Source organism: Marmota monax, unplaced genomic scaffold, assembly GCF_021218885.2.
Source record: "Marmota monax isolate L192 unplaced genomic scaffold, Marmota_monax_Labrador192_F-V1.1 WCK01_AAM20220418_F8-fsc00001, whole genome shotgun sequence".
Lineage (NCBI taxonomy): Eukaryota > Metazoa > Chordata > Mammalia > Rodentia > Sciuridae > Marmota > Marmota monax.
Window position 1 is genome coordinate 28,129,731 of NW_026693777.1, and position 27,544 is coordinate 28,157,274.

Genomic DNA, 27,544 nt, shown 5'->3' on the forward strand with positions numbered 1-27,544 from the left:
TCAATGTTTAACTGGATTCTTTGACTCTGGAATGGCAATGCAGGAGGTAAAGGGAAGTCTCCATGGAAACCAACCTTCTGGGAAGTAGCCAGGGGGTTAGTATGTGGTGAAACAGAGCAAGAGAGATGTTGTGAGGGAAACCACTACTTTCTAAAGCTGGGGTCAGCTTCCAAAATATCTTTTTTTTTTTTTTTTTTTTTTTTTTTGGTACTAGGGATTGAACTCAGGGGCACTTAACCACTGAGCCATATCCCCAGCCCTTTTTTTGTATTTTACTTAGAGACAGAGACTCACCAAGTGGCTTAGGGTCTCCCAAACTGCTGGGATTCTGAAATATCTTAATTAAAACAAACTACGTTAAAGACCCCCAAACTACCTCCAGCATGGTTTTCCTTTGAATCTCTTTCATGGGAAATGGGCCGGAGTCACTCTAAGGCTCACTCTCGGGTCACCAAAGTAGCCCCTCTGGAAAACAAAGGAGCAGACACTCCTTCAGCTGGCCCTATGGATTTTGCATTTAATCAGAACCTAGAAGAAAAGAGCTCATATTCGTTGACAAGACTACAGGACCGGAATGAAATTCTGAATGGCCAGCTGCCACCTCTTCGAGAAACCTGGTATGGAAGATATTCTACAGGTAAATGCAAAACTCAGCATGGGATTTATGTATCGGGACCTAATAGAGCTGTCAATAGATTGACCCATCTCCGTGATCTCAGCAAGTCTCTAATTTATTGAGATGTAAGGAAATATGTGGGGATTGAACATTTGTCAGTTGAAGTAGGAATTGAATGTCTGTCAATCAAAGGTATTCTGGCACCTTAGAATGGGAGTGTAAACTGTGTACAAAGGCATTTTTAACATTCCAAATGAGAAGGAAAATTATTTTGTTTCAGCTTAGTTTATAGTGCTTTCCATGTTTGTACTGAGCTTTGCCAGATCATTAAAATTATAAAGGCACTGATGTAATGAATGATAACAATCATGTATTTCAGTTAGATTCTAAATTTAAATCATCATCTCCAATACAGTTTAATGCATCAGGCTTTGTGGTTTTGAAAGCAGCACTTTAGGAGTGAATCTTCTCTAATGTGACTTTTGAAAACACCCCAAACAAAATTGATTTATTGTAGAACAGATGAGTGGATGAGTCACCCCTTCTCTTCATGGTCATCTTCAGGGGAAATAATTTTTTCCATTTGATTGGAAGCTCTCAGCCTGAAGTGGCTATAAATTATTCTGTGATATTTTATAAGACATGTAAAATATGTTGTGATGATCATCGAGATAATGAAACAGATATTCTAACTTGGGAAGAGAAATATGTTTGTAAAGTATATGCAAGTATATATGTATGGAATTTTCTCTTTTCTTCTCATCCTGGATCAGACACACAAGTAAGCTCCCCTTACTGGAAGTCTTGATCAGAATGCCTGCATTCTCTTTTGAAACCTAGCAGAACTTGCCCACAATGATTTGCATGAGTGTCTTCTGTAGAATTGACAATGTTAAGTAGTTCTATACAGCCTATTTTATTTGTTCTCCAACTTCTTTAATATCTGAATGGGAATTTTCCCCTTAGTTGAACTGAAAGATTCTTTTTTTTTTTTTTATCCAAACTCTTTATCCAGAGTTTTAAGATTTTTGTTAACTGGATAGTGAAAGCTGATTTTAGTGCTTTAGAGTTCCAACTGGAAATTTTTATTTTTGAGAAGACAAAATCTCATTGAATATAAATAACAAGGCATTAGTGAGCATGCTGCAGGCTAATCCCAGTTCCACCAAATACCAAACCAGACCATCTTGAACGAATCACTTCATCAATTTTCTTCACCTATAATCAGGGGTGAAAACAACATGCCATATTGGGAAAAATCTAACTAAATAATGGGGTTATATCTTTCAAATCACAGTATAAAAATAAGAAGTAGTCAGACTTCTGAAAAAAATTTGCCAAAAATATTTACACTTTTAAATCCAATGTTTTGTTGTTGTTTCTGTACTCTCGATGTGGTATCATCATTGAAAGAAAATACATCATTTTCAAACTACTAAAAGTTAGAGCAAAGTCATTAAAGTGGTCATTAAAAGTCTTAAGGATGGAGATGCATAATACTCCTGGAATTTTCCATTTCAAATGTGAAGTGAGAGTATAGGATGGTCTATTTAACAATCTAGAAATCAGATGCATCCATATTGCCAAGGGAAAGGACAAGGATTTCACTCGTGCTGTTTGGTCTTGGCAACAGTACAAGAGCCCAGGATTATAAAATTCACAATAGACCTATTGAGCCTCCCTGTTTCCTAGCAGAGGCTTAACTCTGTAGCCCTGGTTTGTTTTCTCAGGAAAGAATGTCAATATGTTGTATTACAGTAGCAACTTGGAATTTCCCTGGTTTGAGAGAAACTATTTAATTGTGATCATACAAGGCTAAGCATTGCATGCTCTTATTGGAAGCTCGTATTCTAATTCTGAGTCACCTTTCTCTGCATCTAATCACCTATTACCTATTTCGAGTTCCAAAAGATAGATAAGATAGATTTTTTTCATTTGTTAAATATATTTTTTTCTGATTTCTTGTATTTTGGGGAGGAGATTCATGGAACTAAAACAAATAAGTGAGTTTCTATGACTTTCCATTACATAGGCCAAATTCTGCGTTTCAGTTGCATTTGTAGTCCATGCATTGTTAATTTTGCAGATCTTCCTCTAAATATCTATCAGAGAAGGAAATGATGAAATCAGAAATTAGACTAAAATTTTATCATTCACATTCAAGTAGGGACCCTGTTCCATGTGTTTCATCTCCACATTCAATCTATGGGTTAAACGTATATAACTGAAAAGGTACAAAATTATGTTAACAAGTCTAAAAACTAAGGATCATCTTTCTAATTTAATGGTAAATTGTTTTAATGGCTTATTCTCATTTCTCCCCCAATTCTTCAAGCACCCAGGGCCATGTATTTTGACATCCCACTGGAACGGGGAGAAACAAGTATTATTAAAAGGCATCCACCTCGAAGACTTGAAGTAAGATGAATTTAAGAGGCTTCATAAAGAATTTCTTGGATTAAATAGTAATATCTCTTTTTACCTATCTTCATAAAAGAAGGATATTGACTAACATTAATAAGAATATTTTTAAAGATAATTTTGCCAATTGCAAGGACCAATCTACTTAGGATTTCCTTTGTAATGATTTCATTTCCAAAAGGAGCAAGTATACTAATAAGTACATGGGTAGGGGGACTTCGGGGCCTGAATCTAGCACTGACTCATTGAGTGTCTCTGGGAAATTATAATAAATAACAAAAACAATGACTACCACTACTATTCAATTACCACCCTTCTACAAGTCTGATACTATTCTAGACAACTTAATCTATGGCATTCATTTAATCCGCTAAGCCTCCTATTAGAAAGGAAGTCTTGCCCTTATTTTATACATGTGGTCAGAGAGCTAAGTAACTTGCCCAAGGACACACAGAGACTGAATACCAGCCAGATATCAAAGTCCTTACTCCTAATCATCAGTTCAAATGATCTCTACAACTTCTAACTTTAACTTTATTTTCCCAGAAAATAAACTAGTTGTTGAAATTAGGAACATTAAATCTCAACAAAGCAAAAGCATCAAATGTATTCACCTTAATAAACGTTTAATAGATTCCCTTTAGAGGGATACAAATTCTAAGAGCGACAAAGTCCAAAAAGTATCATCCTAGAAAGGGAAAGAGATCAGAGTGGGTCCTTGAAAATGAGCAACAGCTAAAAGGAGGGTTTGGGGCTCTCTCATGAGCAGGATCTACCATTGACATTTGAGAAACGGGATTATAGCCAAATCCCACCTGCTACATAATTCACCCAGATGCCTGGGCTATCCCCAGGGGTATAGAAGCTTATTTTTGAGAATTATTTCTGTTTCAGTTGGTTTTTATTTGTCTTCTCCAGAAGCTCAAAATTATCATTTGAAATGATTATAGGCTTTCATTCAAAAAGAGCATCTTTTCCAAAATTATTAGAAAATATTCCAAAATATTAAAAACCTCAAAAATATTGTTTAGCTCAAGAAAAATAAAGTATAAATGTAATGAATTAGTATCTAATTTCAAAGTTTTTGAGCATATCTATGGATAAACTGAATAACTTTAAGACTTGTTTTATTCCTAAACCAAAGTTTCCTTTCAATGGAGTGTGTTTAAAATGTCTCTGTGAAGCTGACTAACTCAAACAGAAGAAATTATAGCCAGTGAAAAACATCTGTGTAGCACTGTATAGTCCACAAAGTATTTTTATTATCTATCAAACCTATGGAAGACAAGGTCAGGTTTGGGTTCTCCCAATAGTCCATCAAGCTCAAAAGAGGACTTTGATATTTCAGCATCTAATACTACACCCCACACACTAACCAACCACCTTAAAATTAAAGTCAAGAAAAATATATGGGCTCAGTGTTAGATACTTGTCATCCTAGCACCTTGGGAGGCTGGCTGAGGCAAAAGGACTGCAAGTTCAAAGCCAGTGTTTTAGTCAGCTTTTTTGCTGCTGTGATTGAAAGACCTGACCAGAACAGTTGTAGAGGAGGAGAAGTTTATTTGAGGGCTCACGATTTCAGAGATCTCAGTCCATAGACAGCGACTCTATTTCTCAGGATTCAAGTGAGACTGAACATCATGGTGGAAGAGTGAGGTGGAAGCAAGCGGCTCACACGATGTGAGAAAGCAGAGAGGTGTCTCCACTTACCATATATAAAACATATGCCTCAAAGCCACGCCCCCAATGACCCAACTTCTCCAGCCACACCCTATCTGCCTTCAATTACCACTCAGTTAATTCCATCAGGGAATTGATTTACTGATTGGTTTAAAACTCTCATAACCCGATTATTTCTCCTGTAAACCCTCTTGCATTGTCTCACACCTGAGCTTTGGGAGATACCTCACATCCAAACCATTACAGCCAGCTTCAGCAACTTAGCAAGGCCATAAGCAATTTAGTAAGATCCTGTCTCAAAATAAAAAAAATTTGAAAACTGGGCATGTATTTAGTCATTAAGCGCCCCTGGATTTAATCCCTGGCACCAAAGAAAGAAAGAAAGAAGGAAGAGAAAGGAAGGAAGAATGGATAGATTATGTGAGTACAAAGGCTATGTCTCATTTAATCATATATCTTCAGCCACTAACATTGTGTGCCACAGAAAAGTCAGTTGGTGAATGAATGAACATCATGTCGGCTGGGGGAAAAACACTCAAAGTGCACTCCCTGCTACTACAGACCTGGAGCATCCCTGTATTAGAATCTGCCTACCCAGAGCAACCAATATGGTTAATTATAAAGGTAGAGGAATGTTTTATTGAACCTCAGAGCAGGGAGACACCTGTCGGCAACTGAAAGGCAGAACTCTCCAAGTTTCTCCCCCAAGCTCTCTTCTGTCTGTGTGCTTAATGCCTCTGCAGATCATCCTTCTCTGCTCCTCAGGTGCACTTGATGAAATATGGGCACCCTGGGATTGCATCTTATAGTTCCAGTCAAATGGACAGATTGACCTGATCCTCTTGGCTCTGATTCCAAATTCCTGGGAGGCAAGATATGACTGGCTAAGCTTTGCTCATGATTCGAGCTCTGATCCAGTGAGTTATAAGCAGAGGACATGTTCATGCAGTAGAAATGTGGGTGGAAGAGTCACCCTCTAGATTCTGGAATCAGCTCCCAGAAAGAGGGAAATCACTAGGAACTTGGCAGACACTCCCAAAGATATCAGCTATAATTATCTTCACAAATGAGGCTCAGCACATTTTCCACCACAAATGGGTTTTTGAGAGAATAATAAATGCTGGGTTCCCATGACATGCTAATTAATAGCCTAATCTCTGCCCAAAAAAATTCTAAAAGTATTTTTAATTATTAAACCAAATATAATTGCATCCTAAATAATTTGAGCTGTGTATTTGGCACTCTCCATTTCCTGAACATCTACTCCTCAAGGATAGAGCAGGTCATGAACTAAGGTTCCTCAACTTGGAACTGAGCTCTGAGAGCCTCTGCCAGGACAGTGAATCAAATGTGCCTGCCCCATGGAGAAGAGTTGATCAGCAGCACCCCCTCTGGTCTGATTAGCTTCTCCTGCAAACGTCTAAAATCCAGCCTAAGTTGGGAAGTTGCCCCCACATGTACTACATCCCCCGATGATTTGCTTGGATAATTCCCTCACCTCCAAGGATTTGTTCAAATGTCACCATCTTCAGAAGGCCTACCCTCCTGACCAATTTACTGACAATAGCAACCCTCCTCCAATCCTCGTGATTCCCTCCATCCTTCACTGTCTTGTCTTTTCCCCAGCACGCCTATTTCCATCTAATACACCAAACACATTATTTACCTATTATGTTCATCTTGTATTTTCTTCACTACTCCCTTATCTCTCTCATGCTAGAATACAACCTTCATAGAGCCAGGTATTTTATTTTTCTGTTGTTACTAATGTATCTGAATATCTAGAAGGGTGCCTGGCACATAACACATGGTCAGTAAGGATGTTTTGGTTATTGAATGATTGAATTGGAGACGAAAGAATGACGAGTGTAAATCTGCTGGTGAGGAATAAGAAGGATGGTTCTGCCTTGGATGGTTTCAACGTTGTTTTTGGCCTTAGACAATATTGAGTCTACTGAACCGAGAACGTGACATAGACCTTCATTTACTCAGATTTCCTTTTAGCTCTTTCAATAGCGTTTCATGATTTCTCCATGGGAGTCTTGTGCAATTTTTAAAGTTTGTTTCTAGGCATTTGTAACAGTTAGGGTTCAACCAGAGAAGCAGAACCAGCAGAAGAAGTTATCTATTAATAGACTTACAGCAAGGAATTGGATTATGTGATTGTGGAGTCTGGCAAGGCAAATCCAATAACTACAGGGCAGGAAGGGCAGGCTGGAACTCTCAGGCAGAAGCTGAAGCTGCTGTCCACTGGCAGAATTTCTTCTTCAAGGTAGCTTTAGTTTTATTCTTAAGACTTCTCAATTGGCTCGGTAAGGACTGCAGTGAGAACTTTTCAGAGCTATCCATTCTCACGTGTGCAGGCCTCCAGCCGGCAGCTGCTCTTTCCTGTTGGATGAGCGCTGAGCCCTTTGTGGGGAAAACATGTCAATGAGAAACAGAAATTTTACGTGGAATCTAGTGACTCTAGAAGTTTTCAGATCTGTGAAAAATCTAATATGACTTTTTCCTTTCTTTCTCTCCTCAGTTTAAACCATTCTCTTCATTCTCAGTTTGCAGGAGAAATCTTAACCACAGGTTGTTCCTGACTTTTCTGTCCCTAACTCACCAGAATCCTGGGGATCCTTGGGGATGTTTTCTGTAGCACCTTCTCCCTCCATACTCTGACAATGCTCTCCTGAATAGGACTCCTCACACACAGAAACAAAAGCTGTGAGGTGGGGCTAATTTTTTATAGGTCCCACTAAGTCATCCCAGAGCCAGCCAGGGGCTGCTATGCAGCCGGCTGACTTGGTATGATGACTTGCTGTCCAGGTACTGTCAGATCCTCAAGGCCATTTACTGCAGACAACACCTGCAGAGATGGGTCCCTCCCTGTGTGTCTCCCCTAAATGGCAGAACTCCCCAAGGCTTATCCTGGCCAATGAGAATACACCATAGGGAAATAGATTCCATTTAACCAGTCAGTGGCTCTTCTATAACCAGCCCATCAGTCAGTGGTAGAAGAGGCAAGGAGAGAAAGGAAGGTGTCATTTAATCAGAACACATTTCTAGAGGGATAGTAACAAGCAGGGGGAATTATATATTGTCAAAGTGAGATTTTCAAAATGAAATTGTCAAAGCCTTTGTATTAGAGGTCTGCAAAACTCTACAGAAACCTTTAAAACTACCTTATATATACTGCAAAGTGCCACTTCACTCACTGATAGTGATACAAAGGACTTGTCAGGGACGCACAGTAGTCCCCATTTATCATCACAAGAAATCTCTATGGATTATGATGGCTTAAGATCTCACTCAGTCCATATAAATTATCCAAAATAATCTTCATTAAATTCAACATATTGTGGACCTAAATCACATCCTCAAAATATTTCACAGTAACACCTAGATTAGTGTGTGCACAACTGGAGACCATAGCCTAGCTGAGTTGCCACATATAACTGACCATCAGATATGTTATAGGACTTTTCCCCTACCTATTGCGAATGAGGTCTTTTTTTCCATTGAATCTTCTAAATGATTATTATTAGTAAACAAGAAAGCTATAAATTTTTGTATATTGAAATTTGTGTTTCACAACTTTATTCACATACCTTGATAATTCTCATGGTCTGTAGATTCTTCTAGATTTCTGTAGAGGCAATATCATCTGTAATTTTTTTTTCCTCTTTCTTCCCAATTCTTATTCTTTGTACTTGTTTTCTTGACTTCTGCATCAGCTAGAATTTCTTTGCAATGTTGAATACAGGCAGTGATAATGGGTATCCTTGTCTTATCTATGACATTAATGGGACTAGTTCTAAAACTAAGTACAGGTTGAACATCCCTCAACTGAAAATCTGAAGTCCAAAATGTTCCAAAACCCAAAGCTTTCTGAGCACCAACATGACGCCACAAGAGGAACATTCTACACCTGACCTCATGTGATGGGTTGCAGCCAAATGCAGGTGCACTGAAAATATGACATGAAATTACCTTCAGGCTATGTGTAGAGGAAGCATAAAATAAACATTTTGTGTTTAGACTTAGATCCCTTCCCCAAGATGCCTCATTACGTACATTAAAATATTCCAAAATCTGGGGGAAAAAATCTGAAATCTGAGGCAGTTCTAATTCCAAGTATTTCAGATAAAGGACACTCAACCTGTAGAATATTTACAATGGGATTTTGATAGGTACTGGTACCAGTCAGATTCCCAAAAGGAAACAAATGTCACAATCAAATTACAATAATCCAGGAATATTTTTCCTTATAACTATCTACGTATAGAGATTTGGTCAAGAAAACCACAAAAGATATTGCAATAGCCACAAGTGGCCTCTGAGGGTAACCACAGACTGAGAAAGGGAGAGATTTCTGGAGCCTGGAAAGAGAAATTGGGGAAGAGGGAGCTGCTTTGAGAGTAACAGGGACCTTCCTTTGAGAGACAGAGTCACCCCAGTATAGCTTTGCAGGAAGGGATATAGAGGAACAAGCACCTTGCTTTCTTGTCTTCCCCACTCTAGTCTCCTGCCACGTCCCCCAGTGGCTGTACTGGATGTGAAGTCATAAGCAGGGAAACTGCTCAGCCCTTACAGACAGAGACCAGAGCAGAGAAGCGTGGCAAGTGGATCCAGAAAAACAAATGAAAGAGAACTGGCACAATGCCATTTATTTTAATTATCATCTTCCCCTTTATTCGTCAGTGCTAAAAGTTTTCCTCAGGGCTGTGTTAAATTTGTTTATTTTTCCCTATATATTAAAATAATTATATGGGTTTCCTTATTAACCAGCGAATAGATTATAAATTTTATGATGTTGAACTAGACTTGCATTCCTGGCCTAAGTCCTACTTGACTTATGAGATACATATATAAATATACCACTGAATTGGGTTTTCTACAGCTGTGTGTATGTATTTTAATAAGTGACATATTTGTATGTTTTTTCCAGTTTTGCTGTCGAGATTAAATTAGTCTTGTGAAAGGAGTCAATTACCTTTCCCTCTTTTCTACTCTCTGATTCATTTGTTATAACACAGGTGTTATCTGTTCCTCTAATGTTTGGTAAAATGGGCCTTTAAAACAATTTCTAGCCACTGGGGCTTTTAAGGGGAGTAAGAAATTTTTTACTAAGAATTTCTTTGATGGTTCTTAGTTGATTTGGGTATCTTATTTTTCTTGCTAATCCATATGTTTACAAGAAATTTTCCATTTACCTAAACTTTTAAATTTGCTGTAGCTCAGTGGCAGAGTGCTTGCCTAGAATGTGTGAGGCACTGGGTTCAATCTTTAGCACTGCATAAAAATAAACAAATAAAATAAAGCCATTCTGTCCATCTACACCAACAAAAAAGTTTAAAATTACAAAAAGTCTTATATTCTTTATATTTGACTTTGATAATACTTATAAAACAAATCTTTCAGCTTCCCTTTAGATTCTGCTATTTCATTTATTTTTCTCAGTACTGGGAATATTACCCAGGACCTCACACGTGCTAAGCATATACTCTACCACTAAGCTACTCCCCCATCCCTGTAATTCTTTTATAAGGTAGGCTGATGGAAAATAATTCAGCCCCTAATTTCAATCTGTGAGTCTGATTCTGATTTCCCATTTAAATCGACCATTTTTAGATCCTCTTTAACCAATAGAAATAATAGCCATCAAGGCCACTAAGTGCCTTATAAATCAAGCTTCCCCTAAATGTTTGTATTCCTGTTCTTTTGTCTGATCTAAGGAGATATTTGTCTTAATTAAAGCCAGGCCATATCTTTTTTTTATTTTGCATTTTATTTTTTCATTGTTAGCTGTGTGGAGCAAACGTTGTTGAACTAGGAGCTCAATGCAATGCCTTAATCAGAAATTCCTTTTTGGCCTTATGATTTCTCACTTCAAAGGTGTCCTGGATACCTTTCTCTGCTTCCCAGAACCTTAAAAAACACATTCTTAAGTTATGGTGCCAGATAGATTTTACATTTTCATTAAGTTGCTCTAGTCCATGTTCCTCTTCTTGTTGGAAAAGGTTAGTGTTTATCACCAGGTTCAGTGATTTGGGGCCTATGGTTGATTTAATCTTGATTCTTGAATCTCCTAGCAGACATTTCAACTATGGTGGCCATTTGTTTTGTTTGAGAAGCCAATAATTCAGAAGCCTTTAGACAAATAATACATATCTTGATATTATAAAATGATTTTTAAGAATTGTCATTTTACCCATTTTCTAGTAATTCCTTCCATTAGGTTCTCTTTGAAGATGATGAATTGAAGCATCTCACTTCACAGGCAGGGAAAAGGAACATGCATACGAGGACCCAGAATTCTAAGGCAATGTTGTTTGACTATTTAGATGAAACCAATTTTCCAAGCAATATTTTCTGTAGCATTTAGGAGGCCAAGAGCAAATGACTTCAAGGTGGGATCCCATTTGCAATGTCAGTTGCCGCCATCTAGTGGCTTTCCGCAGGAATCGTGTGGTTCTTTGGGTTTTTTCCAAAGGCCAGGAAAAAAAGTAATTGCCTGGAAGAATTCCTGAGCTTACCTACCACTTAGCCCTTATCAGAACTAAGAATTTGCCAGGCGCAGTATCTCACCTCTGTAATCCCAGCGGCTCAGGAGGCTGAGAAAGGAGGAACACAAGTTCAAGACCAGTCCCAGCAACTTAGGGTGGCCCCTAAGCAACTTAGTGAAACCACTTCTCAAAATAAATAATGAAAGGGTTGGGGATGTTGCTCAGCTTAACACCCCTCTGGGTTCAATCCCTGGCACAAAAAGAAAGAAAGAGAAGGAGGGAGGGAAGGAGGAAGGAGAAAGGAGGAAGGAAGGCGAATTTAAGTTGAAAGACCAAGAATAGAAGGATCTGTTATTACCCATATCCTTATAAAAGCAAAAACCTGGCCCTAAGAATTTGTGGATAGATGATTTAAAATGAATAAAATAGCCTGACTTCTTCAGACTCAAGTTTTCAGTAAGACTTTGCAAACAAATCCTTTACAGCATATTTTGATGTAGTTTCTTTACTTACTTGAGGCAATGAGGAGGCAAATGGACCCAGTCTGGAAAGAAATCATCAGAGTTCCTGGGAGAGGATATATATATATATATATATATATATATATATATATATATATATATATATATATATCCTTCTATTGGGTTCTCTTTGGAGATGATGAATTGAGTCATCTCACTTCACAGGCAGGACATACTCAGATCTACTGAATCTCAATCTCCAGTGAGTTGCCCAGGAATTTCTTTTTTAGTTCCAGGAGATTCTGATGATAAATCATTTGGGGAACAAGTAGGAAAGAACCTGGTGTTTGGAACTGGACACACCTGAGCTTGAATCCTGGCAGTGCCACTTTCTTTTCTATGCAAACTTGGACAAGTCATTAACCTCTCTGAAATGGGGATCCTCATAATTATGCAGAGGATGCACCTAAGGATTGAGTGAGGTGACAAATTTCTACCTAGGTGTAGCGTGCAGTGGCTGCAAAATCCTACAGGCTTCATTGGAGAGACCCAAATCCTGAACCTTGTCCTAGTGTGGAGTATGGCACAAAAAATTTTATGTTCTTCTGACCTCCAAGAGTTCCCTCCTATTGTTGCTGATCCATCCTCCCACAGGTGTCTTGAGGGTCCCCTCTGTCTTGGTTTCCCTTTCCCTATCTTGTCTTCCCTTCTTTCAGCATTCTGACTCAATCCTTTGCTGCATCCGGTGCTAGCAAGATTCATTTGCTTGACATTTTCATGTCCCACAAAGTTGAGAGCTAGGGAAACGAACTTCTTTTACTACTATTGATTATTTTTCATTACATTTTTGCTAAATTATGTTTAAAAGACCACTTCCTTATTGGATATGAAAATGGAACAGAAAAGTAGTTCCTACCACAAATGCAAAATGCCTGAAACATAAAGAGGAGCTCCTTGCCCTTAAGTCCCTTCCCTGTCTCCATATCCTTTGACTTTTTTTTTTTTTTATTCCTTGCTAGGTCAAATTTGAACTGCTCCAGCAGAAAGGCTGCTGTCCCAAAAACAGGTCAAGTTTAGGACCAGAAGCCAGGAAATAAGTCCACAGAAAAGTGGATACTCGGCATCTATTTTCATGGTTCTGTTGTCTCTTTTTACCCTAGTCACCTGTCACAACTCTCTCACCTCTCTCAGGTGCAGCCATTAATTAAGAAGATACTGGACTATGGGTGATGGGGGATAAAGAAAAGACAAACAGACACACATAGGGAGAATAAGCTGGGGCCAGGTGGGTTACTAAGCTCTGGTGAGGCTTGGTTGACTCCAGAACTAGCTCAGCAAGTTTGTTGTTCAGATTTCACCATCAAAAGGTTATTTGTGGGAAAGTTTCAGTGAAGCAGGCAATCTTAAGGACACAGGACTGGAGAGACATTAGGGTCATCTTGTTTTGCTCAGAATTCATTCTCCCTGGGAGAAGGTATTGAACTCAAGGCCTCAACTGATGATGCCATATGCCTTTGCCCATAGACACCCTTGGCCAGCGTTACCATAGCAACTGGGGCATCTTGACCTGTACCTTCGAACAAGCAGCTCCCAGTGAAAACACAGCCATGAGAGTCAGATGGGCCATGATTTAGACCACTGCTCTCCACAGTCACCTTAAAAGCCACGCTGGCTTCCAAGGTCAACTTTTTGACAATGCAACAAGTCACACCAAAATGAAACAATTTTTAAATAAATGATCATTTGTCTTTGGTGTTGGTTAATGTGGGAGTGGTGCTCACACTGTGGCCTGCAGCTTGATGTTCTCAGGGTTTTCCTCCTACTACTTGAATCATCACTTCTCAGTCTCCTTGGCCAGCTCATCCCCATCCACCAGTTTCTCAGTTTTGGAGCTCAAATCTGCTGTCCTTGGCACTGCTCTTCTCAGTCTTCACCTTGCCTTTGACCTTGGTTTCAGTCATGCTCTCCCCAGGGATGATTTCCAAGTGTACAGCCAACACAGACCTCTCCTCTGAGCTCCTTGCCTAACTAATTACTACTCAAAACCTAAACTCATATTTCTCAAAGATGTCTCCAACTCAACCTTCTGCAAACCAAATTTTTATCTTTCTTCTAAATCCCACCCAAAAGAGGTCTTCCTCTAGGGGCCCCAACTCAGTAAATAACACTATCCATCCTTTGTTCTGGGTGTCATTGGGAGCCTTGGCTCTTCTTCTCTAGTTAGGTCTATATATTCATAGAGCCATCAATGTTCCTCTGTCATCTTCAGTCCATCCTCTTTGAAACCTCAGTTCATCATTCTTTGTCCTCCTCACTTCTCTCCCCACTTCATAGTTACTCTTCTCTAATCTCATTTCCACACTGCACCCAGAATTATCATATTTTTTTTAAAGCAAAGGTAATCATGTCACTACTGTGCTTCATACTGCCAGTGGCTTCCCATTTCCCTTAAGATGGACCAGCATTAGAATGGCCTGCTGGCCCTGCCTGAGCTCTCCAGCCCCATTTTGAGCTTCTCTTTCCCTCACTTGGAGCTGCAGTCAACTGAGCTCTTTCAGTTCCTTAAACAGATCATGTTCTCACCCTGCCTTGGGGCCAGAGCACAGGCTGTTAACTCTACCCAGAACACCTTAGTTCCCTAAAAACTCCCAATCTTCCAAATTCTGCTAGAAAATTACCTCCTCAAGAAACTATCTTGGACTGCCTTGTTAGCCTTTCCCCCCAGCTGGCCTTCTAAGGTTTTTATAGCAAAGCACAACGAGCTGTGCGACTACAACAACATAAACGTATTATAACTCAGTGTTGGGGGAAAGGAGTCTGAAATCAAGATATCTATATGGTTGGTTCCTTCTGAAGGCTGTAAGGGAGAATTTGTTCCATGCCTCTTCCGTAGCTTCTGATCATTTGCTAGTGATCTTTGACATTCCTTGGCTTGTGGAAACAAGACATTCCTGGTCTTTGCCATTATCTTCACATGGTGTCCTATTTATAAATGTGTCTGGGTCCACATTTCTCCATTTTATAAGAAAACCAACATATTAGGTTAGAGGCCCATCCTATGGTAGTTTATTCTATCTCAACTAATTGCCTCTGCATTGACCCTATTTCCCAATAAGATCAGATTCTGAGGTATGAAGGGTTGGGATTTAAACATGTAAATGGTAGAGGGCACAATTCAACCCATAACATGCCCCGTTCACTTTCAAGGTTGGGTCCTCCAGTTATATGTTGTCAAATACTTTTTTATTCAAAGCACTGGTCACAATTTTTAATTATCAGTCAAATAATTACGTAAGCAAAAGTCAACCTATTGCCCATAGATTATAAGCTCCACTAAGGACATGTCCACTTTCATTGGCTATTGCATCCCCATGCCTGACATGCAGCAGTCATTCAGCAAATGCTCACTGGGTGAAAAATTAACTCTCCAGGCCCCTCATTGCACATCACATTGTGAAGAGACCAGCTTCATCTCCCAAGTCTGCTCAGTCCCTTCTCAGTGTCTTGCTATTCAGCTTGTGGAACACAAGGACATCTGAGATTTTTAAAAGGCTATAGGCAGACCCAAGGACATGAGTTACCACCCAGTCTTAGTGACCCCTCAAAACTCAAATATGATGTCCTCCATGAAGCCTAGACTCTGTAGAAAAAGACATCACTAAGGTTTGTTAACACATTGCATTTCACTTTAAATGTTTCTCCTAATTACCTGTGATTGTCACTGCAGGAGTCTGAGTGAGCTTCTCTGGAGATCTTAAAAACAGGACCCTTCCCTAAGGAGTCGAATAGGTCAGCTGGGTGGTCAAGAGATTAGTAAAATAAAGTAACCTCCAGGTACCTCTTTGACATCTAATATTCTAAGAACTTGCTATTTGATACTTTGAACATGCAGTGCAGACAGAAAACAATTTAGTCTCTTAACTCTCTGACCAATATTTCAATTGGTAAGTCACCAGCAACAGTGCAATAGAAATAAAGAACCCAGATAGGTCAAAAAGCCTTTGGCACAGATAACGACTGTAATGCCATTGAGATCGCCTTCCCTATGCAGGAATAAGTGCTACTGCAAAGTGTTCAGATAGTTTAATGACTGGCTTTTGTGTTTCATCATCTCATGGCATGAGGAATGCTGAATACTCTAATGTTGGACTTCTAGAAGCTTGAACCCATTGACCTGCCACAAGTAATTACCTCCGAAAGACTCCTGAACCAGCAACAAACCTGGACAAGGCACAAAGCAAAGGTGAGCTATGGGAGTCACCTGAGGGGGTGGTTAGCAGGGGACAGGCTGCATGGGAACAGGGCAAGCGGTCTTTCTCATGTCCTGTCTGCACTAAAGAGTTCAAAGCCAGATCAAACAGATAAATCCTTTGCAGTGAGAACCTTTCAGAGCTAGCCATTCTCACGTGTGCAAGCTGCTCTTTCCTGTTGGATGAGAATACACCATAGGGAAATAGATTCCATTTAACCAGTCAGTGGCTGTTCTACAACCAGCCAATCAGTCAGTGGTAGAAGAGGCAAGGAGAGAAAGGAAGGTGTCATTTAATCAGAACACATTTCTAGAGGGATAGTAATAAGCAGGGAAAATTATGTATTGTCAAAGTGAGATTTTCAAAATGAAATTATCAAAGTTTTTGCATTCGAGGTCTGCAAAACTCTACAGGAACCTTTAAAACTACCTTATATATACTGCAAAGTGCCACTTCACTCACTGATAGTGATACAAAGGACTTGTCAAGGATGCACAGTAGTCCACATTTATCATCACAAGAAATCTCTATGGATTATAATGGCTTAAGATCTCACTCTGTTCCAAGAAGAATTTAAGGTTGTAGATTGCAGTCAGTAACAAATTACCCTGCACTAATGACTGTGTCATCTTTCATAGCAAAAACTGGAAAAGAAAATGCAAACTCCAACATATACTTCTGGGAAAAGACAATATTTGCATAAAATGCAAATGCTGGAAATGAACCATAGAAGACAAGAGGTAAATATAAGAAGAATGTCATATTTACCAAATGTATACCACATAATCACTGCCCTGGCACATGAATATAGTAAGTGCACATGTCTAGTCCTGACTTAGTATCTTAAAAGTCATTGGAGCTAAAGATTCAACTACTGAACCTGGGAAGACAGGAAGATCCCTTCTGCTAACAACCCTACTGACTCTGTTCTCTGTTTTCAGTCCCCTTGAAAATATATCTATGCCTCAGTCTCCCTTTTTTAAAATAGGTCACTTCTCTGACATTCTGGCTCTAGCGGAAAATGGAGTAGATCATTTTTCTTTGTTTAGTAAAAGGAGTGGGGGGGCTGGGGATGTGGCTCAAGTGGTAGTGCGCTCGCCTAGCATGTGTGAGGCACTGGGTTCGATTCTCAGCACCACGTAAAAAAAATTATAATAATAAAGATATTGTGTCCACCTAAAACTAAAAATAAATAGTAAAAAAAAAGGAGTGGGGCTGGGAAAGAGTTGGTCTTTATTCCGACACCTAGGCCTCTTTCTGTAAATCATGTTGTACAATTCTCCTATAAGAAACACCTTGTCTTAGTCCATTTTCTGCTGCTGTAACAGAATATCACAGACTAGGAATTAATAAAGACAAGAAACTTAGCTTCACAATTCTGGAGACTGGGAAGTCTAAGATCAAAGTGCTAGCATCTCGTAGGGGCCTTGCTGCGTCATAACATAGCTGAGGGCATCACACGGTGACAGAGTGTGAGAGTGAGAAGACAGGAACGAAAGAGAGCTAAGGCACCCAACTTGGAAACAAACCCACCCCTAGGATCCTGGAATCACAGCCTTAATAAGGTTGCCCTCCAAATACCATCAATATATGAATTTGGGGAGTAAATTCATTTATTAGGAGACACAGTCAAACCATAACAGATAATAAACCTTTTTACCAGTGATGTCCCATAACTGTCATATTCTAAATTCCTGCCTCTGAGGAATGAGCCTGTAGTAACTGACTACAATTCCACAGAGAAAGGCTTCTACAATCATCCTCGCCTTAATTGAGCAATACTTTTAGACTGTGGGCACATTCCCCTTTCTCCTAACAAGCCTGAGAATAAAAAAATGTCACCACACCTTCTAACAGAAAAAGAAAATTTTATTGTGGTTAAGGGACCACAAGATGTCTGTGGACAATCTACAACTTGCACAGTGGCTAAACTGCTGATCTATTCCTGCAAGGATAGCTTGAAGAGAACATTGACCATTTATTGCTGATTTTCAGGTCCAAATGGAGTTGAAGAAGAGTCTTCATAGGGAAGAAAGAATTACTAAGCAAAACCTTAAAGTCAAGAAAATTCTTCAAAGCATCCCAGGGAATGAAGATGATGACCTTCTAACCACGTTATCTGATGAAACCATGAACAGAGGCCCAGGTGATCCATGTGGCATTTTTAGTAAAATATCTCAAGCATTTTTAAAACTTCATCAAATATACTCCTAGGGTGGGGGTTTGAAGGAGAGTGGGAAAACAGCAAACATCCTTGGTTTCTTGCTGATGTTTTACTTCTCAGATGTAGTGGGCATGTTGTTACATAATTTTGGGTAGCTGGGGGGAAAAGACAGAAGCTTAAGCTCTGTAATAAGATGTTTCTTTCTTTTTTATGGGTGTAACATGATTTATATACCTTATTAGAATCCTCACCCCATCCCTAGGAAGAGAAGAGGTCAAACAAAACAAAAAAAGCCTTAAATTATGGTTAGAATGAAGCATGTGGAAATATTAAATAGCCCGCAGCCATATAGCAAACTTGCATTAGCTGGTTTGACATCATATGCAGAATCCCTGTCCCTTCTGCAGATCAGCTCTCCTGGGCACACACACAGAAGGCCTCAAATGTATCCATCATCATTGCCTTCCCGTAGCTGGCTCTTCTTGCAGAACCAAGACACTAGATGAGGCCTCCATGCCCAGTCTGTCTCAGGCCAGAGCCCTGGAGCCCTCTCCAGACTTTCTTCTCCTTCTCCTTGCAGCTGGTCAGTCACAAAGTCCTGTTGAGGTCACCTTATGCTGAAATCTATCCTCTCTTTTGTTCTCAGTGGTGTCACCTTAGGTCAGGCCCTCAGTCTGTCACACCAGGGCTACTGCTATAGCACCTGACCAGGTCTCCCCCTTACATCTTACCCACCTTCCAGCAACCCTCCACTCCAGTGGTTCTCAGTGTGGTCCTCAGGCCAGCAGTATCAGCATCACCTGAGAACTTGCCCAGGCCCCAGAAACAGTGGCTGAATCGGAAACTGCAAAAGTGAGGCCTCAAGTCTAGGTTTGACCATCTTACAGGTGATCCTGATGCCCCTAAAGATTGAGAAACACTGAACTTGAAGTATTTCTTTACTCTGCTCAGTGATCAAAGAAGGACCTCAGGTCCAGCAGCATAGGCACTGCCTGTGAGTGGCCTAGAAATGTAGAATTCCAGAGCCCCCCCGACCTACTGAATCAGGATCCACTCTCAAGATCCCCAGGTGATTCTCATACATACTGAAGTTTTAGAAGTTCTACATGCAATCATAAAATGCAAATCTGATCATGTCATTCTCCTGCTTAAAAAAAAAATTGTTCTGTGAGTGTTCAAGACAAAACTAAACTGCTCAACACAGGGTTCTAGGCCTTTCTAGCTACTGCCCTCCTTCCTAGCATCATCTCCTGCCAGTTTCCTGTCCAACCAACCCAAATTACTCTGTGAACTCAGATTATTCATAACTTTCTTAAGAGACATATCTGTCCTCAACCTTGACACTATGCTGCCCCACCAATTAGAGCCCCATTCGGTTTTCCCTGCCCATATTCCCCAAGGTAAACCTGAAGTTGAAAGTGAACATTTTTTGTTTGCACAAGCAGTGCTGACCTGTGGGCCAAACCCCACATCAGTGGGACTGGCCATGGAGAGAGCTGCAGAAACACTGACCATGTCTCTGGAGATCTAGAACTTCTAAGATGCAAAATCACCTGCTCAAAGAGACATGGCCCCAGCTCAGAGGAACAAGATGCTTCATCAATAAGTTAATTAAATAAGAAAAGGCTGAATAATTGAAAATCCACTTGGGGCATCCATTTAACCTGTGCTCCCAAATCTCAGAATGAAATATGCTTTGTAGCACAGAGATAAACAACCTTTACAATTCAAAAAATTGGGCACAAGGGCTGGGGATGTGGCTCAAGCGGTAGCACGCTTGCCTGGCATGTGTGTGGCCCGGGTTCGATCCTCAGCACCACATACAAACAAAGATGTTGTGTCCGCCAAATACTAAAAAATAAATATTAAAATTCTCTCTCTCTCACCCTCCCTCTCTCTCACTCTCTCTTAAAAAAAAAAAAAAACAGACATTGACCAATGGATTGGCTCACTGAAGCTGGCAAGATCTATCAATTCTTAAATTATCACATTTCCTCCAATATTTCTCCCGCCCTTTAAAAAAAAATTGGGCACAACAACCAAGAAGAGAGCCTCAGTGAAAATTAGACACTCCAACAACTCATCACTTAAGACCTAAAAGGAAACCAACATTGGAAAAGGCTTTGGAATACACCCCAAGACCTGGAGGGGCCCAGGAGAGACTGTGGCACACAGAAAAGGGGGTTTTCCTCTGCTGTCCTGGGCTTTTTTAAGTGGTTCCATTTTGTTGAAGTTGAGGTTTGTTGAGTGTGCATGATAAACCAGTCTGTGCTCCTCCCTTAACAGATATTGTCTCCTTTAATTCTCATACAACTTAGAATGTAGGACTTACTACTGTGCACTCCATGTGACAGCCAGGATTCAAAGTCCGGACTTTTTTACCCATCAGCTCACACAGGCTCATCAGGACCCCAAGGACTCAGAGCTCTGTGCAGACACCTCAAGAAAGCCTGCAAACCTATCAGCTGAGACTCCTCAACCCTCCCTTTTAGAAGAAGGCTGCACTCTGGGGCTTCTAAAATGAACAGAATTGACCTGCTTGGTCTCCTGCCCCTCAGCTCTCCCAGGGTGGGACAGAAAAAGTGACACGGGCAGAAGTCAAGCCACTCACCAGGCAGGGAGGTGAAGCACAGCCTGGTCATGAACTCCTGGGGAGCTTTCAAATGCTCTGATTCCTGAGTCCCACCTTCATCCTACTGAATGAATCTCTAGATAGGGGTCCAGAGAATTCTACTTTTTAAAAGTCCCAGAACTGACTTTAAAGATTAGCCAAACTTGGACTCAATAACCCTTGAGAACTCCCTCAACACTTAAATTTTATGACAATCTTTTCTTTATAATGCGTGTGTGTGTGTTTCCTTTGCCTGTGTGTGCACCTGTATGTGAGGGTACACATGACAAAATGAGCCTAGAAAAATGTAGATTTTGCTAGCATGAAACTCTAATTCTTCTCATTAGAATGAAATCACAAGTAATTAGAATCTCATGGTCTGCATCAACACACTTAACCTATTGCTGGAGTTGTTGGAAAGGGAAGTAAAGCAAATATCACTGAGCATTTATTCATTGATGGAGAGATTACAATGCATGCCAGATGACCCTTCTCTTCTATGCTATAAGTCTCATTGTACACTGTACATATTAAAGTATAGAATATTGGGATAATAATGGGCAGAGCCAGTATTTAAAAGTAGTTTCTAACATTTTAAATGCATTATTGAATCCTCCACATATCAGGTCTGTGAGGTGAGAGTTATTACCAACTTTCTTTTACAGTTGAGGAGATTAGATCCAGAGAGGTCAAGTCCATGGTCAAGATCATAGCCTTGACCTTGCAAGTCGTGAAACTGCTCAAGGGATCCACGCTCAGAGCACCTGACTCCAGAGCCTACACACCCCACTGCACTTGGCAGATGGTCTAGCAATGAGTCCTTTTTATTTCCAGGGAGCATCTTTGCTTTCTTTCCCTGCCTTCTAAAAGTACTTAGCTTTGCTGTCTCCTACAAGTGGGGCATAGCCAAGATCCTACATGTACTTGAGCATCCTGCTTGTCAGCATTTGGCCATTAAGTTTCCTCTGTAACAGTCCCCTTTTAGTCAATGATATATTCACCCTTTCTTGTTCTCCCTTTGGAAGGTGGGCTGAGAGTTTTGGCCCTCTTGTGAGAAAAGAAAAATCAATCTTTTCTTTTGCCTCTTTAAAAATCACCTGCTCTTTGCATATACTTTATATATATTTCCCTGATAAATTACATATATAGATCATATGACCTGTATAATTATATACAACATACTTGAAGTGAGCATTGCTCTTTGGGGTGTATGAGTTTTGATGTGCTTTTGAGGCGTCTCCCCTTTCCAGAAGCCATGGTTCGAATACAGTGGAGGGAAGGTGCTGGACACAGGGTCAAAGTCCTTCACTGAGTCCCAACAGAGCACTCACTAAACATAAGCTCCAAGAGAGCAGCACGTTTTCTTGTTCCTACAACAGGGCCTGGCACATACTAGCCTCTCAATAAATAGTAACTTTTATAGTTACTATAGTATTTTTCTACATGGTTTTATTCTACATACAGAATATAGCTGAATTACACTTCAATAACCTCTGTGAACCTAAGTTTCGACATCAGCAAAATGGGAATAAATATTGTCTGCCATGTAGGGTTTATGTAAAAATGAACCTTATGTGTGTAACAGCACAAATAAAATGTAAAATACTTTTTAAACATATAGGGGAATGGACAAAACAGAAAGGATGGAATTGATATCATAGAGCAAAACAACCATATGCTTCACAGAAATGTCACCCTAAATCCATCATTTGAAAATTACTTCACAATTCTGTTCTTATCTGGCTACCTGTACTATTTTCCTGCAGACTGTCTTGTTTTGCTTTTTAAATATAACTTTGTGAAATTGTGGGTCTGGCATAGTAGTGGTACACTTTTCTAAAACACATATTATAAAGCACACAACCACCAACATTGGCCATGTTCTGTGATCCTTGTACACCCTAAATCACTCCCCAAGTCACTCCCCAGGTTTTCCCCCTTGGCCTATGTGGTTTCTCCAGTTAATTTTGGAGTAGGATACACCTGCCCTTTACTCTGCTCACTCAAAACCCATTTAAGTTCTTTAAAGTTATGGTTTTGTTTTTGTTTTTTACTCTTTTTAAGTCTATAAACCACAGAGAACCAAAGATCTTATAGAAATGTAAGAAGTAATAAAACATCTAGCTCAAAAGGTCTCAACTTTAATGCTAGGTACACAGAACCATATATTTAATACAGTGTCAGTGATTGATTTTCAAGGATAAAACTGAATGTGTGAATTTTGCCTCATGCTGTAACTTTATATCTGAATTATCATAGCATCAACAGGGCTGTGGGATTGAAGCTATCATTAATATTACATTAGATCACACTACTAACAAACATTTCCTTCCTGTTTCAAAGCTCCTGACTCTACTTAGATGTTTTAGAAAACTCATGTTCCTAGTCTACTTAGATGATGCCTTGAATAGTTTTGGCTCATTTGCAGAGCAGAGATGACTGATACCCCTAAATCCCAACGAATGAAGTCTTTCCCAGGTCCTAATTACCACTACTTCTCACTTTTTCCTAAAATTTTCTGATCATTCATTGATTCATTCACTTATTCACTCACTCACTCAATGGGTACTTACTGATCATATAACAGGTGCCAGGCATGGTGTGGTAGATTTATTCTATGATAGTGAGCTAGGTAGATGTGAATCTTGGCTTCTGGAGCTTTCATAGTATACCCAATGAATAGGGAGATGTTCAGGGAGAGTATAACTGGAAGTTAAAATAACCTGCAAGGTCAGATTTCTGTAAAGAAGTAACATTTAGCTGAGACATGAAGTAACTGGAAGAAAAGGCTGAAATGCCATGAGAATGAGAACCAGGAATGCTGGAACGTTCAAACTGTAATTACTGCCAGCATGTGAAAAAGCCCTGTGGTGGGAAGAAGCTCAGTGGGTTCTAGATACTTGTCAGAGCAGAGAGGTTCAAAGAGTGACTAGAGATGGTTCTGAGGCATCAACAGGGCCAGATCAACCCAGGTATTGCAGGTAATGTCAAATAAGAATTCTGAAGTCTATCTTAAGATCAAGAAAAAGCCATTGATGGGAGTGGCATGGTCAGTGTTATATTTTTAAATATCACTCTGTCTACATTGTGGAGAAATGCAAAAGGAAATGGAAAGGAAATGCAATTGTGCATGTGGTTATAAGAACACAGCAGTAACACAGGTGAAAAATGGTGTGTGGATGGGGAGAGTACAGCGAAGATGAGGGTGGAGAGGGTTCAGATGAGAGAATTTTGCAGAACCTGGAGATGTTTTGGACATAGGTAAATGGAGAAAGTAAGAAGGCCAGGTAGATTCCTGGGTTCCTCTTGAATAACTGAATGAGTAATGGGGCAAAAGTGGTACCATTTGTGGGATTAGGGTAGCCAAGATCTGAGCAGGTTTGTGTGAGAAATAGACATCAAATAGACATCAAAGTGTAAGTGTCCAGTTTTACCATAAAAAAGGCTTGTAGCTTAGAGGAGAGGTCAAGGCTGCAGAAATAAATTAACTAGCTATCTCTCATGGCTATGTAAATAAGCAAAAAATAACAATGATGATGGTATTCCTCCAAAGCCCTTTGCTCAGGCAGAAAGAAAACTGGTATGTCACAGGCATGAATCCTTACATTGCAATACTTGATTCTCAACTCACCAGGCTGTAAACATTAAATATGTACATACTGGTTTTTGTATGTTATCATACCTCAATAAAGTAGTTTTTAAGAATATGAGGCATAGATGTCAGGCGCCGCACACGCCTGTAATCTCAGTGGCTCGCGAGGCTGAGAAAGGAGGATCGTGAGTTCAAAGCCAGTCTCAGCAATGGTGAGGCACTAAGCAACTCAGTGAGACCCTGTCTCTAAATAAAATACAAAATAGGGCTGGGGATGTGGCTCCGTGGCCAAGAGCCCCTGAGTTCAATCCCCAATACCAAAAAAAAAAAAAATATATATATATATATATATATATATATATATATATATATTGCATAGAGGAAAAAAGAAACACTTGATTTTCTTATATAATAGTAAAAAACTTCAGATATTAATGATTTAAATAAAATATGCCAAAAGATTTAATAAGCGATTATCATTCATATGACTCAATCTGCTCCATCCAGACTGGTGGAGACTTTAGACTTTGACCTAGGATTATTTTCCTAGCTCAGAAGTGATTGGGAAGATTTTGTTTTTTGGAAAGCCAGACTTACTTGGGCAAAGTCCACATTGCTCTGTGCATTCTAAAAGAAGGCTGGGTACTGCTTAAATTAAAAAGCTAAAGTAAATATATATGAGCACATAATCAAACCTCACACATAAATTAAGTAAGAAAGAAAAGAAAAGAAAAGGACAAAGTCTGACTTACTGAGCTCCCCAGTTCCATAGATCTGCAGTGTGGTCCGGGCATTTGGCATTACAGCCTGCACAGGTGATTCTGATACGAAGTCAGAGTTGATGTGAAAGTTTAAAAAAGCATCATGTGCCTAACACACAGTAGATGTTCAATATCCTTGTCCAAAATGTTGAATTTAACCACAAGGAAACAATCAGAAAAGCCTAAGATTGGTCATTATGCAAAATAATTGACCTGTACTCTTTAAAATGTCAGTATCATCCCTTGGGCTTAATCTCTAATACTGAAATAAAAAAAAAAAAAAAAGAAAGAAAATGTCAGCATTGCAAACAATGAAGACAGAAGAAGCAGGGGAGAAGGAGGATGAAGGAGAAAGGAAGTGAGAGGTGAGAGGACCTTATGTGGATAGGCTAGGGGTTTTTTTGTTTTGTTTTGTTTTCTTGTGGTGCTGGGGCCTCATATGTACTAGGCCACTGCTCTACCACTACCACTGAGATACACTTCCAGCCCCAGGATTCTCTAATTAGAGATGAAAAGAGAAGAAAATAAAATAGAATGCATGATTCTGGACTGGATTCTGGGCCTAAAAATTAAAACATGAGCCAGGCACAGTGGCACATGCCTATAATCCCAGGAGCTTGGGAGGATAAGGCAGGAGGATAGCAAGTTCAAAGCCAGCCTCAGCAACCTAGTGAGGTCCTAAGCAACTTAGCAAGACCCTGTTTCTAAATAAAATATTAAAAAGGGCTGGGGAATGTGGCTCAGTGATTAAGCACTCCTGGATTCAAAAAAATAAAAACAAAACATAAACAAAATATTGCTCTAAATAGCACTATTGGACCAACCATGGATATTTGAATATGGATTATATATTAGAATAGTATTAGATCAATATTAAGTTTCCTAAGTATAATAATTGTATTATAATCATATAAGGAAAATGTGCTTACTCTTAAGAGATTTGTGGTGTATTTAGGGGAAAAGTGACTCTCTAAGTAATTCTTACATGGCTCAGATGAAAGCAATATGTGGCAAAGTGTTGTTAAAGGGTTGGAGTACATAGGTTGATTTTCAGGAGATTTAAAACTTTGTTTTTTTTTTTAGAGAGAGAGAATTTTTTTTAATATTTATTTTTTAGTTTTCGGCAGACACAACATCTTTGTTTGTATGTGGTGCTGAGGATTGAACCTGGGCCGCACGCATGCCTGGCGAGCGCGCTACCGCTTGAGCCGCATCCCCACCCCCAGATTTAAAACTTTTTAAAATAATGACTAATATTTTATTAATGCTTACAGAGACACCACATGGAATTGTGTGTGTGTGTGTGTGTGTGTGAGAGAGAGAGAGAGAGAGAGAGAGAGAGATCTCATACTCACACACACACACACACACAAACACACAAACAAACACACACACCAAACAAAATACCAAGCAGATTATTCTGTGTTCACAAAAACCTAGGCACTTGAAAAACAAACAAACAAAAAAGACAATGTTGGGAAAAACATAAATTAAAAGAGTTTTTCATCTTTTATAGGAAACTCACAGGCTGCAGAATTTCTGGACTATCAAGCAAGGAATGAATATTGTCACAGAAAAATTGGGAAAATGGAAGCATGGCTCCATGAACGAGAGGCCCGGGGACAGATTCTCTGGGACATTTCCAGCTCAGACTCAGATGAGCAGGGAAATGATGATAAGAAGCCACGAGCACTGGTGAGGACCAGGACAGAGAGAATCCCACTTTTCGATGAATTTTTTGATGGAGAATAAGAGTGTCACTCACTCAGTGAGATAGTGGGGGCACTGAAAATTTGTTTTCCTATCCTTCAAATTAGATTTTTTTATTGACTTTGAGGAAAGCAATTCACCTTAATAAACAGGACACTATTTCGGAGTCTTCTGTCTAGAAGATCTATCATATATCTGATAACTATTGCTGTAGAACTACCTGCTGCTCAACACTGAGGGGCTGAAACTGTTACGGTTGGACGAGCGTCAGAGGAAGAGACCACCAAGAGACTGTCTCATGCAACAGCAGAGGGTTTATTGGGGGTCCAGCATGCTGGGGCTCAGAGCTCACTTGAATGGAGCAGAGAGCCCCCGAGAACAACTTAAGCAGAGCTTATATACATTCTTTGGAGAGGGCAGGGACTTTACATACATCACAGCATCCCTTAGCAAATCATCACATACCGTGGGAAAATCAAATAACAACTCTAAAACATGATTAGCACATTCACTGGTGGGAACAAGTTGGGTAGGGGTGATTGGTCAGCACAAACAAAGGGGTATATATTTGAACTGGTTGGATTAAGCCCTGAGGTGTGTACGTGCTGAGCTGCATGGTCTCTGGGAGGGATTGTTTTTACAGAGTGACCAGATGGTCAGGAGAGATTTTTCAACATACATTTACTGGTCTCTCCGGGAGTTGTTTTGACCCCTCCATAAATTTCAGATCCCAGGAAAACAGAACTTAAAGAAATTGTAACTTAACAGAACTTAAAACAAATCT

General features: G+C 39.8%; 1 protein-coding gene across 2 annotated transcripts; it reads left to right on the top strand.

Moving 5' to 3' along the window:
- Nucleotides 1-138: 138 nt before the first annotated feature.
- Ccdc198 (coiled-coil domain containing 198) lies at nt 139-26,926 on the top strand. Of its 2 annotated transcripts, none has more exons than XM_046461123.2 (6): nt 139-637; nt 2,952-3,034; nt 15,829-15,915; nt 16,561-16,662; nt 17,918-18,068; nt 20,015-20,928. In XM_046461123.2, the coding sequence occupies exons 1-6, from the start codon at nt 415-417 to the stop codon at nt 20,065-20,067; spliced, it is 699 nt and encodes a 232-aa protein (XP_046317079.1). In that variant the 5' UTR covers nt 139-414; the 3' UTR covers nt 20,068-20,928. The 2 variants fall into 2 exon arrangements, with proteins under 2 accessions (XP_046317079.1, XP_046317078.1); XM_046461122.2 differs by lacking the exon at nt 20,015-20,928 and adding an exon at nt 26,567-26,926 and having other exon boundaries at nt 149-637.
- Nucleotides 26,927-27,544: the final 618 nt, after the last annotated feature.

Coding starts and splice junctions, on each gene's coding strand:
- Ccdc198 (XM_046461122.2), top strand. CDS start 415: ATGGGCCGGAGTCACTCTAAGGCTCACTCTCGGGTCACCAAAGTAGCC. Junction 15,916..16,560: donor GGACAAGGCACAAAGCAAAG/GTGAGCTATGGG, acceptor CATCTTTCATAG/CAAAAACTGGAAAAGAAAAT. Junction 18,069..26,566: donor AACCATGAACAGAGGCCCAG/GTGATCCATGTG, acceptor CATCTTTTATAG/GAAACTCACAGGCTGCAGAA.